The sequence below is a fragment of the Sardina pilchardus genome, chromosome 16, assembly GCF_963854185.1.
Source record: "Sardina pilchardus chromosome 16, fSarPil1.1, whole genome shotgun sequence".
In the NCBI taxonomy this organism is placed as follows: Eukaryota; Metazoa; Chordata; class Actinopteri; order Clupeiformes; family Clupeidae; genus Sardina; species Sardina pilchardus.
The window spans coordinates 12,414,261-12,428,710 of NC_085009.1; the positions used below are offsets into that span (position 1 = coordinate 12,414,261).

The window sequence follows — 14,450 nt, forward strand, 5'->3', positions numbered from 1 at the left end:
CATGTGTGCACATGTCCTCTCATTCTCTCCATTTCTCTCTCCCTCCAGTTCTCTCTCTCTCTCTCTCCCTCTCCCTTGCTTACTCTCCAGTCATTTGCTAGTGCCTCCTCATTTAAAGCTATCAGTGGAGAGACTCAGAGCCAGACAGACAGGACAAACAAGCACTGATCTGTCTGTCTGTTCCTCTGTCTGTCTGTCTGTTGCTCTGTCTGTTTGTCTGTTCCTCTGTCTGTCTGTCTGCCTATCTGTCTGTCGGTGCCACTGTCTGTCTGTCTGTCTGCCTACCTGTCTGCCTGCCTGTCTGTTCCTCTGTCTGTCTGTTCCTGTCTGTCTGTTCCTCTGTCTGTCTGTCGGTTGATCTCTCTGTTTGTCCCCCTGTCAGTCAGTCGGTGTGTGGGGCCATGAGTGCACTCTGAGTAGTGCTGCAGAATAAGTGTGTTGACTTCCTTATCCCCTGGCTGTTTCATCTCCACACATGCATAATGCAGGAAAGGGCCGAGGGCCGCCCAATCAGAACGCACCCCTCCCACGTCGAGGGGGGGGGGGCGGACGGTGGGATAAAGCCGTCTGTTTTGTTGTTTTGTTTGTTTGCTTGTTTACGCGGCTGCTAGCTCCCCGACGAGTGTTCTGTTTGCGCTGACCTTGTGCTCCCCGACGTGGAGTCTGTTTCGCTCTCGCAAAAGTTTGCCGGTGAAAATTACCAGCTGTTAGCGGAGCCCTCCGAGAAGAGATTTTCTGACACATTCGGTGTTTTTTTTTTTTCCCTAATCAGTGTCAACAAGGGCTTTTTGTGGTATCAATCATCTCGCTCACTAATAACCTGTTTACTCACGGGCCTACCTGGATGAGGAGCCAGACTTCGGCTGCCGCGAGAGTAGCAGCAGTCAACCTCTGACTGTTGTGTGTGTCGGCGTCTGATTTTCATTAATGTATTTTTTCCTGTCGATAATGTGCAGCATATCCACCAGGGGAAAAAATATATATTAATTTACTGTCAGTTTAATCTTGTCTTTGTCTTTCTGTCTACCTCTCTCTCTATCTGTATCTCTCTCTGTCTCTCCCTCTCTCTCTCTCTCTCGCACACACACACACACACACTCACACTCACACCTTCACTTGACAAATCATGTCTTACACTGCCAGGAAAAGTGATAGCAAGAGCCGTCGAGGAGAAAGTTATCTCTAGATGTCATTTGTAGGCGCCTCTTTCACCGTCTCTCCTTCCATCTCTCCCTCTCTCCCTCCCTCTCTCTCTCTCTCTCTCTCTCTCTCTCACTCTCTCTTTTTCTCCCCTCTCATCATCCTTGCTGCTAGACAGGCCAAGGCCAAAGCAGAGTAGAGATCCTCTCAGGGCAGACAAGGTTTTTTTTTTTTTTTTTTTTTTCACAAGCTCCCGCTTCTGCTTTGAAGATGTGCTCTCCCTCCCTCCCTCCCTCCCTCTCCCTATCCCTCGCTCTTTCCTTCCCTCCCTCTCTCTCTCTCTCTCGTTTTCTCTCTGTGCTCATGACGAATCACAGCTCACTCCTCTTTGGCCCTTCAGACTCTCTCATCACACAGCTGGAGCCAGATCGTAAAGGTCAGAGTCAGGCCACTCACACACACACACACTCACACACACACACACACACACATACACACACACACACACACACACACACAAACACACACACACACACACACACACACACACACACACACACACACACACACACACACACTCACACGCACATACCCCTACCCCTACACCCAGCGTCCATATCATCCCAGGGTGATAAATGAAAAGTTTACTTGCCAAAGCACTTACAGCACAACCCTCCTTTATCCAGATTATGGACTTTTTAGTTGACACTGTATAGCGTACGAGGCGCATCCATCATGCTAAGCACTTGCCGCGGCGGAGCTATCTGTCGGAAGACATTGACGGATTCCGCCGCGTCGTCATGCCGTTTTCGCCATATATAGGCCGCTTTTGACGCAGGTGTTTATGGAAGTCCTTTGGGGGGGGGGGGGGGCGCGGTCGCCCCGCGGCACTCTTACCTTGATCCCGGGGAACGATCATATTTCACGGGCGAGAGAGCGCATTAGCGGCGGGGGCCTCCCCAGGTGCTAACGCGCTAAAGTGGCAGCGAGTTTGGGTTGGGTAGCTTAGCGTGGATCCTCCTCCTCTTCCTCCTCCTCCGCGCGGGTTCCCTTGTGCTTGTGAAAGCCAGGTGTGCGCTGATCTTGTTTGGGCTAGCGCAGCGGCAGCGCGGGAGGCTAACTGATCTACCGCCCGGGCACAAGCGTCCAGGGGGGGTCAAACCTCGCTATCCCTCAACCTGCTTCTTTGAAGATGTGGCCCGCGATGGCGGGTCGTCAAGGCTCGCAGTGTTATTGGGCAAGAGACATCCGCCTGTGTTACGGAGCTTGCAAACAGAATCTCTTGTGACCGTATGCATGCAAACAAACAGACACACACAGACACACACACACACACTCATACTGTACACTCACACTCACACTCACACTCACACTCACACTCACACGCACACGCACACACACACACACACACACACACACACACACACACACACACACAGGCACAGACACACATGCACACAGACACACACACACACAGACACACACACACACAGCCACTCACACACACACACTGGCACAAGTGACCACAAGCCATTCATTGACCCTGAGGGGAAACCCCCCGACGGCAGACACCTCACGCTGATTCTCCGCAGACCGACGGGGACAAATTCATCTTGAAACATCCTCCCCACATCCTTACACACAGCTCTCTCTCTCTCTGATCCCCCCTTCCTCTCCCTCCCTCCCTCTCTCTCTCCCTCCCTCCCTCCCTCTGTCTGTCTGTGTGTGTGGTGGCATCCTGCTGGCAGACCCCCCCCCCCCCCCCCCCCCCATCCCCCTTGGCTCCTGGCGGGCCCCTGACGCACACGCAGACGTGCAGACAGGAGGTTGTTCAGGAAGTTCCTGTCAGTTAGCATTCTCCTCTCTCCTCTCCTCCTCTCCCCTCCTCTCCTCTCCCCCCCTCATCTCCCCTCCTCTCCTCCCCTCTCCTCTCCCCTCATCTCCCCTCCTCCCCTCCCCTCCTCGCTCCTCGCCCCTCCTCTCATCTCGTTTCGTATCGTCTCTCCCAGTCTCCTCTCCTCCTCCTCCTCTCCTCCTCCTCCTCCTCCTCCTCCTCCTCCGCTCTCCCTCTCCCTCGCTCTGACCCTCGCCTGACCGTCCGGCGTTCCTCCTCCTCACTCTAAACACTCACATCCCTTCATCTGCCTGCGTAATAACATCACTCACGGCCGCTCTGTGTACGTGTGTGTCTGTGTGTGTGTGTGTGTGTGTGTGTGTGTGTGTGTGTCTCTGTGTGTGTTAAGATATAATGGGGGCCTTTCCATGCGCGTTTCCTTTCATCATTCAGTCTGCAAATCTTGGTCAAGGAAGAGGCCGTGGCAGCTCGTGGATTTGATTTGTCTTTTCGTCTCCGAGGGCCAGGGTGGGTTATCCCGTCCTGTTAGGCACTGGCAGAGAGCCTTTAAACACACACACACACACACACACACACACACACACACATACACACAGACCCTCTCTAGACACTCATAGAGAGAGCGTAAATTATTATTCTTAAGCATCTGGGAGCCTCTTAACCTAGTCCTGTTTTTGACTCCACTCCACTTACTGTACGCCCTTACCGGACAGGCACGTGTACACACACACACACACACACACACACACTGACACAGAGGTGTTAATGTGCCCTGATACACACACACACACACACACACACACAGCTCCTTAAGGAAGTCATTTGCGGATCTATTATGTAACATATGTGCAGTCAGCCCCTTAGCCATTCATAAGCTCACTCTCGGCTCCCCCTTTTCATTACCCACGGACACGCACGCACATTATGGCCCGGGCAGGCAAAGTATTTGTCACACTTAGCCCCTGCACACACACACACACACACACACACACACACACACACACACGTACACACGCGTACACATGCGTACACACACACACGGAGGCAGGGTCATCTTATTTTCTCTCCCATGCATTTACAGCTGGGGAGTGTCTCTGAAATGCACACTCACACACACAGAGAGAAAGACAGTGGGGTCATCCCCCGCTGGCAGCGAGTGTGTGTGTGTGTGTGTGTGTGTGTGTTCACACACCCCATTAGAACATTCCCAGATAGGGGCCGTGGCCGGCTCTTATCTCTCCCTAGCCATTAATTACACTTTGTTCCCCTAAGTGATCTATTTCTGCCCTGCCCCGCCCCGACGCCTTGCCTCGCTCCCTATCTCAGCGTCCGCCCCCCACAGCGACCCCCTCTATCCACTCACCACCACACGCACACACACACACACACACACACACACACACACACACTCCAACCCACCACCCTCTCTGATAACCACAGGAGCGCCAGCCTCGCAAGGTCAGCTCACCCTCCACCCGACACACACCCACACCCACACTGTCCACAACTGTACTGCCCCAACCATACACACTCTCACACGCACACAGACACACACACATATGCTAACACAGGCCTGGAACTGTACTGCCCCCCACACACACACTCACACACTCACACACACACACACACACACACACACACACACACACACACACACACACACACACACACACACACACACACATACATACATTAGGTGCTAACACAGGCTAGGTTCTGAGGACTTGTAATTGCCACCCCCCACCTCCCCTCCCCACTCGTCCATCCAGCCAATGACCCCCCCCACACACACACACACACACACACACACACCCCTCCCCAGCCCCAGCCTCTCACAGGCTCTCGTTGGGCTTGAGAAGTCGAGACGGGTCATTGGATGAAGGAGGAGGAATATATATAGTCTACCTGCCGACCTCACAGTCGGACGTTGAGGGGCACTTGTCAGCACTCTTCACCAGAAGGGGAGGTGGCGGCCCTCGGCACTGTTCCCATGGCGACAGCTGTGGCGCTAGCAAAGGCGGGTACGTGGGGAGGGTGCTTAGCGGCGCTAGCGTCCGGCGCTAATGGCGACGGCTGCTACGCTAATGATTGAGTGCCTGATGAGGGATTATGTCAGTAGCGCCGCTCCTTGTTAGCTCGGATGCCCGTCAGACGGACGCTTTTCGGCGGGAGGTGGGACGACTCGCGAGTGGTGTCAGGTGGTCGGGTCGCTCCGTCTCGGGAGCCTCGCCTTTGGACGTACTCATCGGTGCGCTGACAGGTTTAAGGTTTTAGGTCGAGGTCCTCTTTCAGTGCTATCAAATCACAGGGCCCAACTTAGACGTCAAGATGTCAGCAGAGCTGTTATTGGTCAGTTTAATGTTCTGTATGGGCGACGGTTATAGTTTGGGCTCTCATTTAGTTGGCTTGGACTTGGTCATGAAACATTACTTGTCGTCAATTTCAGTTTGTATTCCCCCTCGAGGAACTTGGAATTTTATAAACGTGCTTATGTAGTTATTAATCCATACATACTGGCTTTATTTGTAATAGGATCAAGAGATCCTATATATATATCATATATAAATATACTCACACACACATACATACTGGCACACACACACACACACACATACATATAGTGTTTGCGTGCGCACTTGTGTGTATGTATGTGTGTGTGTGTATTTGTGTGTGTGACATTTGGAACTTGGGCGTTGGGTGGTATGCTGGCTGCCGTGAGCTTCTGTTGTTGTGAGGAGTCAGACAGCAGTATCAGATGGCCCACGCCACCCCACCCCACCACCCCACCACCCCCGTCCACTCTCAGGTTATCTCATAAAGAGTCCATAGCTGCTCTATAAAACCCGGCTCTTTTTATTGCAGGTCAACTCAGGCCTCTGCTTTTGAAATCAAAAAGTCCACCGGTTGCCAGGCAAGACAGCCCGGGCGAGTGAGTTGGAGGGGAAGGGGGTTGGTGTGTGTATGTGTGTGTGTGGGGGGGGGGGGGGTCCGCAATGTCTGGCTATTGTGGGTGTTCAAGGGGGGGCGTCCCAAAGCTTATGTCTATACGTTGTCTGCCTTAATTTAGCCGCACTGCTTCGCTACTTGTTTTGTTTGTGTTTTTTTATCAGTCTTTTTATTTATTTTTACATTTAATAGAAAGGAGTAATGATTTTAAACTTGACAGATTCTGTTTCCCCACCCACTTCACCCCCCCCCCTCTCTCTCTCTTTTCTCTCTCCCTCCCTCCTCTCTCTCTCTCTCTCTCTCTCTCTCTCTCTCTCTCTCTCTCTCTCTCTCTCTCTCTCTTTTCTCTCTCTCTCCACTCTCTCCACTCTCTCCATTTTAAAGTAAATACAGACCCCTCTCAGCAGGCCCTAGAGCTAGTTGTTCAGTTTCTCATTTATGGATGTGTAATGAGTTCTGCTTCTCGCTCACAACAACAACAATAATAAGTAAAGTAATTAAAAGCGAGAGAGAGAGGGAGTGTGTGTGTGTGTGTGTGTGTGTGTGTGTGTGTGTGTGTATGTGTGTATGTGTGTCTGTTGGGGGGGGGGGGGGGGGGTTGTTGGGGTAGAAATTAAAAACAGACTCCGAAGACAGAAGACAGACAAGTTCCACTTACTGGCAAGTGCTGAGAGGGAATTACATCACTGACGTACCATCTTTTTCTGATAAAAAAAAAAGACAAACCCTTCTGTGGTGTGTGCTTGTGTGTGCTTGTGTGTGTGTGCTTGGGAGTGTGTCTGTGTACTTTTCTGTGTTTGTTTGACTGTGTTTGCTTGTACTTTATTCTTGTTTTCCCATTTGCAAATGTACAGCTTTTAATAAATCACTTTATAATCTAATTATGCCAATACTTAGCTTGTTGTTGTCGGATCTCTTGAACAGCCCAACAACAACAAAAAAAGGAATTCCGGATTCCTCCAGTGAGTAATAGGAAGCGGTACATCCTGCTCAACAGGGGGTGGGGGGGTAGGGTAGGGTAGGATAGGGTAGACAAGAGTGTACATTTAGATTTGATCGGCTCCCCACCCCGTACCCCCGTTACTGCGGACAGCTTTACATTCTCGGTTACGGTGAGGCGCTTCCACCGCGCTGGCAAAGCCATGGACACCTGTCGCCGTCACGCTCGGATCAGCTTTCCCACCGACCGACCGGCCGGACGGTTGGTCGGCCGGCACGCTGCGCGTGAAAAGGAAAGAAAGAAAAACACACACACACTCACTCAGTCGCACTCATGCACACACACACACACACACACGCACGCACATACATACATACATACACATCGATACCCGAACCCACCGCCTCTTTCCACGTAAAAAAAACGCATATGAGCGATTGGCTGGACAGGAGAAATTGATCCCCTTACCCAGCGAGACACTGATAGAGCTGGGTGGCCACTACAGACCCATGGAATGGATAGTTTGGCTTGCGCTTAAGTTACCGATGACCTTGCCGCCCAGCAAAAGCAGGTGAGGTTAGCCTTACCAATGGCAAAGTGCACTGTCAATTAAATCAATTGAATGACATGTAAACACAGCTCATGTTCAATACGGCAATATTTCACACACAAGCCTTTAGATTAATACTGAGATTCGAGTTAATGTGAGAATGATTTCAATTGGCTTTAATGCATGAAATGGCAAAGCACACTGAAATAAGTTTTTTTTTTTTTTTTTTTTTAGTAGATTGCTTTTTAACACAAGGAAAATTTCATCACAATCAGCTAAAGAGTTGTTGTCTGTTTAAACCAAATTATGTAAACACAGTACAACATTTTGCTTGTTTAGTTAAGTAGCAGACTAACACAATTATAATATAGGTAAAATACATACCGAATGAAATTCAAATAAACATAACTCCCTGATTCATGTGGAATATGCTGTTTGGACACAGTCAATTTAGAAGCAGGTTTTGCAATAAGGTACCACAGATGGAAAACTAATTACAGGCCGCATGCTTTGATATACATTTTCCCCAGAGTTTCACTTCAGGCATCACTCTGCCTTTTTATTCACCTACAGCGCCGTTTGATTTGGAATATGTTACCATTACAGCGTATTACCGTTTGTAATGCCAGCCTGCCTTTGGTGAGGGGGAGAAACATGGCCCATAGCTAAATACCGAAATCCCCCACACATGATCATGCTGCAGTGATGACAGACGTGTGTGTGTGTGTGTGTGTGTGTGTGTGTGTGTGTGTGTGTGTGTGTGTGTGTGTGTGTGTGTGTGTGTGTGTGTGTGTGTGTGTGTGTGTGTGTGTGTGTGTTTGTGTGTGTGTGTGTGGTGTGTGTTTTTGCATTGATTTTCTCATATGCTTTGTATGCGAGTGTGAAATTGTGTGTGTGTGTGTGTGAATATATATATATATATATATATTGTACATGCAGATGGAATTAAATACTTACAGCCAGGGCCCCTGAGTTCACACAACCCGGCGCACACAGCCCCCGAGGGTCCACTCAGAGGCCAGCCAGTGCTGGAAGCCTCGGGAAGCGAGGGGGTCCCTGCAACGCTGCCCTTTCTGTCCGCACAGCTCCGCTTCGGCAGGGTCACGCTGAAGCCAGCAGCACCGGTGTGGACAGGACAAGGGCACGGAGGGGCCCCAGGGCTGCCGGTGAGGCTTTCCCCAGGAAACCCTGACCACAGGCCTGCTGCCCACTGCTCTTTGTTTTTACGCTGAGCTTGTTTTGTTCCCCCTTTTTTTTTTTTTTTTTCGACTTGGCGAGCCAGCCAGGGCGCGCGGATCGCTGAGACGGTTACTCGAAACCAACAAATGTTTATTATTCCACATAAAACCACATTTATAATCTCCACTTTTGAGATTTACTGTGGAAATATGTGTTTTGCAGTGTGAACTTTGTTATGCGAATTATGTATTCGCAAAGAAACTAAAACCACAGTGTCTTGGGTTGCAAGAGGTGGCTAAATGGTCCAAATAATTGGTCATTATAATAGTTTATTTTGAACAGCAGTCTAGTGAATATCTTTCATCCTTTAAACCAGTACGCGGTATTTTTTTTATTTTTTTTATTTTTTCACTTTTTTTTCATCTGGCTGGTGTATTTTCTCCCATTGTGTGAAATATATGCCTTCGCAAATTCCACTCATTTGTCCACTGGAGAATGAGCTCATTATGTTTTATATGCAGATGATCAAGGGTTCAGTGTAAGCACTTCTACCTGAGAGTACACTCTAAATGTTTTTTTTGTTTTTTTTTCTCAGATAGTTAAAAGTTTTGTGTTTTTTAAAGACTTTTTGGACTTTCGAAAGATACGATTAACCTATGATACAGTTGAAGATGCGTTTAGAAGAAATAGACACAGAAATATTTTATTTTTCCATTTTGAACATGAACTGCACATTGTAACAGAACACAGACAGAATCAGAATGCCATTGGCAACCATTTGTGATTTTTTTTATTATTATTTTAATCTCAATTTTTACCAAAATAAATCCCAGCAGACCATTCTGCTGCTGGGGGAGATGAAAACAGGGTTGATAAAGTGCATCTGTCAGATGCTGACAAAATCTCCAATGTGGAGGAATTTTTACAAGCGCTCTCTGCCTAGCGCATTGCGAGGTGCAAATCACCAGCGCCATTGAAAGATGACACTTAATCGATGGCGGCCTCTTTTAAGGATATTAATTTTATGTGTGGCACGACTGAGAGCTGCTACTGTCCTTCCTCCTCTTCCTCCTCCTCCGCCGCCGCCGACATCGGTCTGGTCTGGGACAGGCGGCTAACATCATCCCCGCGGTCTTGACTGTACAGGAAGTATTGATTGCCCTCTGGAAGCCGCTTTGGCCAGTGGGAAGAGGTGGTCAGTGGCTGTTTGGGGGGTGGCGGAGAGCACTTATGGTTGTGATTGGACTGGGGAGGCGGGCAGGGGGGGGGGGGTCCACCTCAGAGACGGGAGAGATTGTTTGCATATCTGCTCGGAGACGCCGCGATGGTCTCCTCCAACCCACTCCAACTCCTCCTCTCCTCCAACTCCTCCTCTCCTTTTCTCACAGGGTCTAAACCCAAGCAGGCTCCTCCATTGATCTCTCACTTCTGCAGAAAGAGAAGAACAAAAAAACAGACCAAAAATGAAAAATCACTGAGAGGGAAAGAGAAAGACATGAGAGAAGCACTGAGATACAGAAGCGAGACTCGGTCCAGACCATCGCTGAAAAACCTCTGCCTGCTTCAAATTGGTTATAAATTATAAATAAGCTCTGTGAAGGCTTCATCTCTCTTCTTTTTCTCCTTCTCCTTCTTCCTCCCATTCTGGAGGAGTGTTGTCCCAAGACCTACACAGGTAAGAAGATTGCTGGGGCGAGAGTTATTGACTCCCGTGATTGCCAGCTTGGTAAACTTGACCTCAGGCGTTGATCACCCACCCAACCATGGAGACCATCAGCAGCTTGACCAACCCCGGCCAGCACGGCCAACTCCCCCCCCTCTCCTCTCCTCTCCCCCCAACCCCACCTCGGCTGTCTTCATCAATACAGGCCACTCGGAGGTCAATCTAATAATCACAGGGTCAATAACGTGGCTATCACTAGCACCGGTTTTGGAGTGGACTTCAGAAGTGTTTGTTTTAATTGTATCCCTCCGGGCTAACACACACACACACACATACCTGTCTCTGTGCAGAGCGAGGGAGAAAGGAACAGAGAGAGAGAGAGAGAGAGAGGAGTGAGAAAACAATAGAAACACAGTAGAATCTGACTACCTTTGATCACCACGCTCCAATCTGCGAGAACATACCAAGGGGAACCCCCTCAGAAAGCATCTGAAGGGTGGGTGGGTACCTTGCAAACCCCCCTCTGCAGTCTTAGTGAACGCTGCTGCCCGCTGGCACCAAGCTCTTGCCGTGCCCAGGGAGCGTAATATTTGCCCGGGTGATAAGGATGGTGCTCTATGGTGGAACGCTGTGAACTTTTGCGGAGGCTGACGTGGCAGATCTCAGGCCCTTGGCGACCTGTGCATGGGAACTATCTAACCGGAGCAGTGCTGCGACGGGGAACGTGGAACCTGACCTACCCCCCCCCGCGCCTCACCCGATCCGGAGGGCCGAGTCACCTGGGAGAGCCCATAATCTCTCTATGGTCCAGTTCAGTGCCTCCATTGTGTGTGACCCGTTTTGAGTTATAAGGCCCAGAACTGTATTTTCCACCCGGGACCTGTTTCCGCTGAACAAACAACAAAAAAAAAGTAAAACAAGGTGGCAGAGTTTGGTATCATTGAGCGGCGTAGATATCACATGTCTAAACAGGCAGGAAGTCAGCAGCGGTCGTATTCATCGGATTTGGTGTCTATTGTAACGTCCAGGGTGAAGGCCACTGGGGCAGCTTCACACTGAGTTAGTTTATCTGTGGACTTCCGTGCCAAAAAGAGTTTAGACTAGTAGACTGTGACACTGCGGAGTTAACACATACCTGCACAACCACGGCATGCTGGGATTTGTCAAAACGCCAGCCTTAATAATTGGATTGGAAAGAAAAACTCCTGTACAAACCCCCCCCCCAAAAAAATCTTGTGTACTGGTATCTTTTATAAGCAAATTCTGATTGTTCAGATTTAGGATTTTTATTTTGTTCTGCTTATTCATGTGTTTCAGGGACGGAGCGGCATGAGCTGACGTCCTGGAAAAGTTTCCACTCCATCTTCAAATTCTTTGCGGATGCGCTGGAGGCCCAGGAGAGCTCGGACCTGCAGCCGTCCACTACAGTGACCACACGCAGTGCCAACAGAATCAAACACGACGAGATTTAACACACACACACACACACACACACACACACACACAATGCCAAAGCCTCAAGAGTTCTTAGCTCCAGCCAGAGAAATGTCTATCCTATGCCCTGCTGTGTCTACCCTCGCACTCCCTCTCTTGTCTCTTGTTCATCTCTCTCTCTCTCTCTCTCTCTCTCTCTCTCTCTCTCTCTCTCTCTCTCTCTCTCTCTCTCTCCATGCAGGGTGGCTGTGGGTGTGAGCATTAGTCACTTTTTTAACAGTGAAAACGATCCTCTCCTTCAGGCTTCAAAAACATAGTATCAAGATTGTTGAATCCAGGGTGTATACATCAGACTAACGTTTTGTATTACTTCTAGATGAGTGCAACTGTCAAAGCAATATGGCTTCAGTGCGCGCGGGCTCCCGCAGGCTCGAGTCGGGATGTGGTGGCGGCAATCGCTGCCGAGATTAAGCATGACAGGCTGCTCCGCGCGCTGCCTCGTGGTGCACCTCTAATTGTCCTGACATGGGCCTGAACTGAGCTAATGCTGGGGATGCTCATCTCCCCCCGGGTCCTAATGCAAGCCCTTTTGAATCCCGCTAGACTTTTTTCCTGATTCTTTCTCTGTCCAGATCTCGCTGGTGGGGGGGAAAGAAGTTGAACGCTTGCTCACTTGTATGATGAAGGGATAGTATTTGTCGAACTGCTGCTTTATTGGTGTTAGATGTTGATTTTCGCGATTTTATAAAAAATGCTCGAAAAAATGACAGTCGAGGAGACTAAGACAGACATGGACCTTCCCACTTTAGTAAATCCTGTCTAGTTTTAAATCACTTAAGCCAGCTGTCAGGGTGCAATGAAGGAATGTTGAGTTTTGAGAGATAGTAACAGTCCATTCAACAGTCAAGCGATTTCCGCAGATCCCTGCCATGCGTCGGGACAAGAACAGTTCTAATAATATTATCTTAAGTATAAATGAGGTGTCTTAAGATGTTTGCACATTGTACTTTCAGTTCTCGAGAGCTCACGCTGTTCGTCCTCACATTCAGATAGGACTCTGACAGTCCCGTATCTCACTCAAACTCCCGAAATGTCCTTTTTTTGGCGCAAACGAGACGCTTTGTTTCTAGGACAATGTCATCTCTCCAGAGCTTGAAGGCATGCCTGTCCAAACTGTCCTCCCATCACTCAGATTTAGAAGTTGTGTGAATCTCCCATGATCTTCTCTTTTAGAAATCAACCGCCTCTATTTTTCTGGCCTTTTAGCTTTATATTCAACGAGGGTAAATGTAATACCGCTTTCACAATGTTAATGTTCCAATCAGTGAATAATGCTGCTATATTAGCATGTCTGATCGTCTAAACAATACATCGCATCAGTAAACACTCTTTATCTACATGCAATGGAAAAAATAATGGTTATTTTCTTAATCAGATGCATATATTGGGCTCAGTTGTGAGTTTGTGTATTTTTAATGCAGCCATTTGAAATATGCATTCCATTTAATGCTAGTTATTGGTAGGCTTCGTTGTAGGCATATTTCAGTGTGAAATAAAGTCTAGCCCGTTTATAATTTCAGTAAGTTGCCTTAGGAATAAACAAGACACATCAAGTTCATAAGCGTTGTGAGGAAAGGCTATAGTCTAACAAGCCATACGCACGCATATCCTTCAGGCCTGGTGGAGGCAGCCTTAAAGCAAATCAAAAGCTCATTTGATATGTAAATTACAACTAATTTTAACATTTTCTCTTTCAAATATTTTTAATCAAATTGTATGTACTTTTTATTGAAGCATTTACTCTAATTTACAATTAGGAAGCCAACATCCTTCTGGGTGTCCAATTGTAATATCTTTGATGTTAAATTGCCGATGTCCTTTTTAGGTATGTTGACAAACTTCACGCTAAGATTTTACATATTAAAAATACACACATTTTGTCTTTTATTTTTCATTTTAATTCATCTTATGTGATCATCCTACATGTATATTTCTAAATGTGTTTTCAGTATACATTCATTGTAATTAGTATTAATAAAATATTTTTAATGTGAATGTGTTGGGTTTATGTTGTTTACGCAGCCTAGGACTGCTGTTGGATGCAGTTTACACCACTTACAAGTTTCAACTTTTAGGCTACTATTTGCCAAACACAACAGAGTTATTTCCAAAGAAGGTTTTTTTTTAAGCTTTCAAAGATATGCTGTCCAGTTTGTGGAATGTTATTCAATGGGGAGCAACGACGTGTTCAGGAAACTTCTGTCTATGGATTCTTGCAAAGTTGACTCGGTAAGAACAATCAATTGTGTCCGCTCGTGTCACACCTGCATACACCAGTAGTGAAAGGTGATAGGCTATGCTTCAGACGATTGACCGCAAACTAGCACAGGATTTCCCTGATGGACGTCAAAGGCTGTCAAAAACTGAAATGAGCTTGAGGATAATAAAAACACTCACTGCGTTGGGTCGCCTACAGAATAATGTCAAATTGGAGACGATATTTTAATACAAAAAAACGCATCGAGGTATATATTCAAAACAAATGGCTCAATATGGGGTTACAATTCTGGACAACCGTTCCTGTAAACGAGTTATACGTGTAGACCCTTTTGAATCAGTCAGCAATATCAACTTAATGGGTAAATACTATCCGCAATGGTAGTTTTGCGAAATAATGATCAAGGGTGCTCTATGAAACAACTATGTGGCACTTAGGAGAAACTTAAATTAGTAGGTTAAGTGG

The 14,450-nt window shown here is 47.9% G+C and overlaps 1 protein-coding gene across 1 annotated transcript in view; it reads left to right on the forward strand.

Moving 5' to 3' along the window:
* The window catches only part of arb2a (ARB2 cotranscriptional regulator A), a 169,666-nt gene extending 155,904 nt beyond the window's left edge, over positions 1 to 13,762 (forward strand). Inside the window, exon 11 of the mRNA XM_062515698.1 lies at positions 11,591 to 13,762. Within this exon, the coding sequence (XP_062371682.1) occupies positions 11,591 to 11,745 (155 nt within the window). The 3' untranslated portion in view covers positions 11,746 to 13,762. The remainder of the gene's footprint in view (positions 1 to 11,590) is intronic.
* The last annotated feature ends 688 nt before the right edge of the window (positions 13,763 to 14,450 follow it).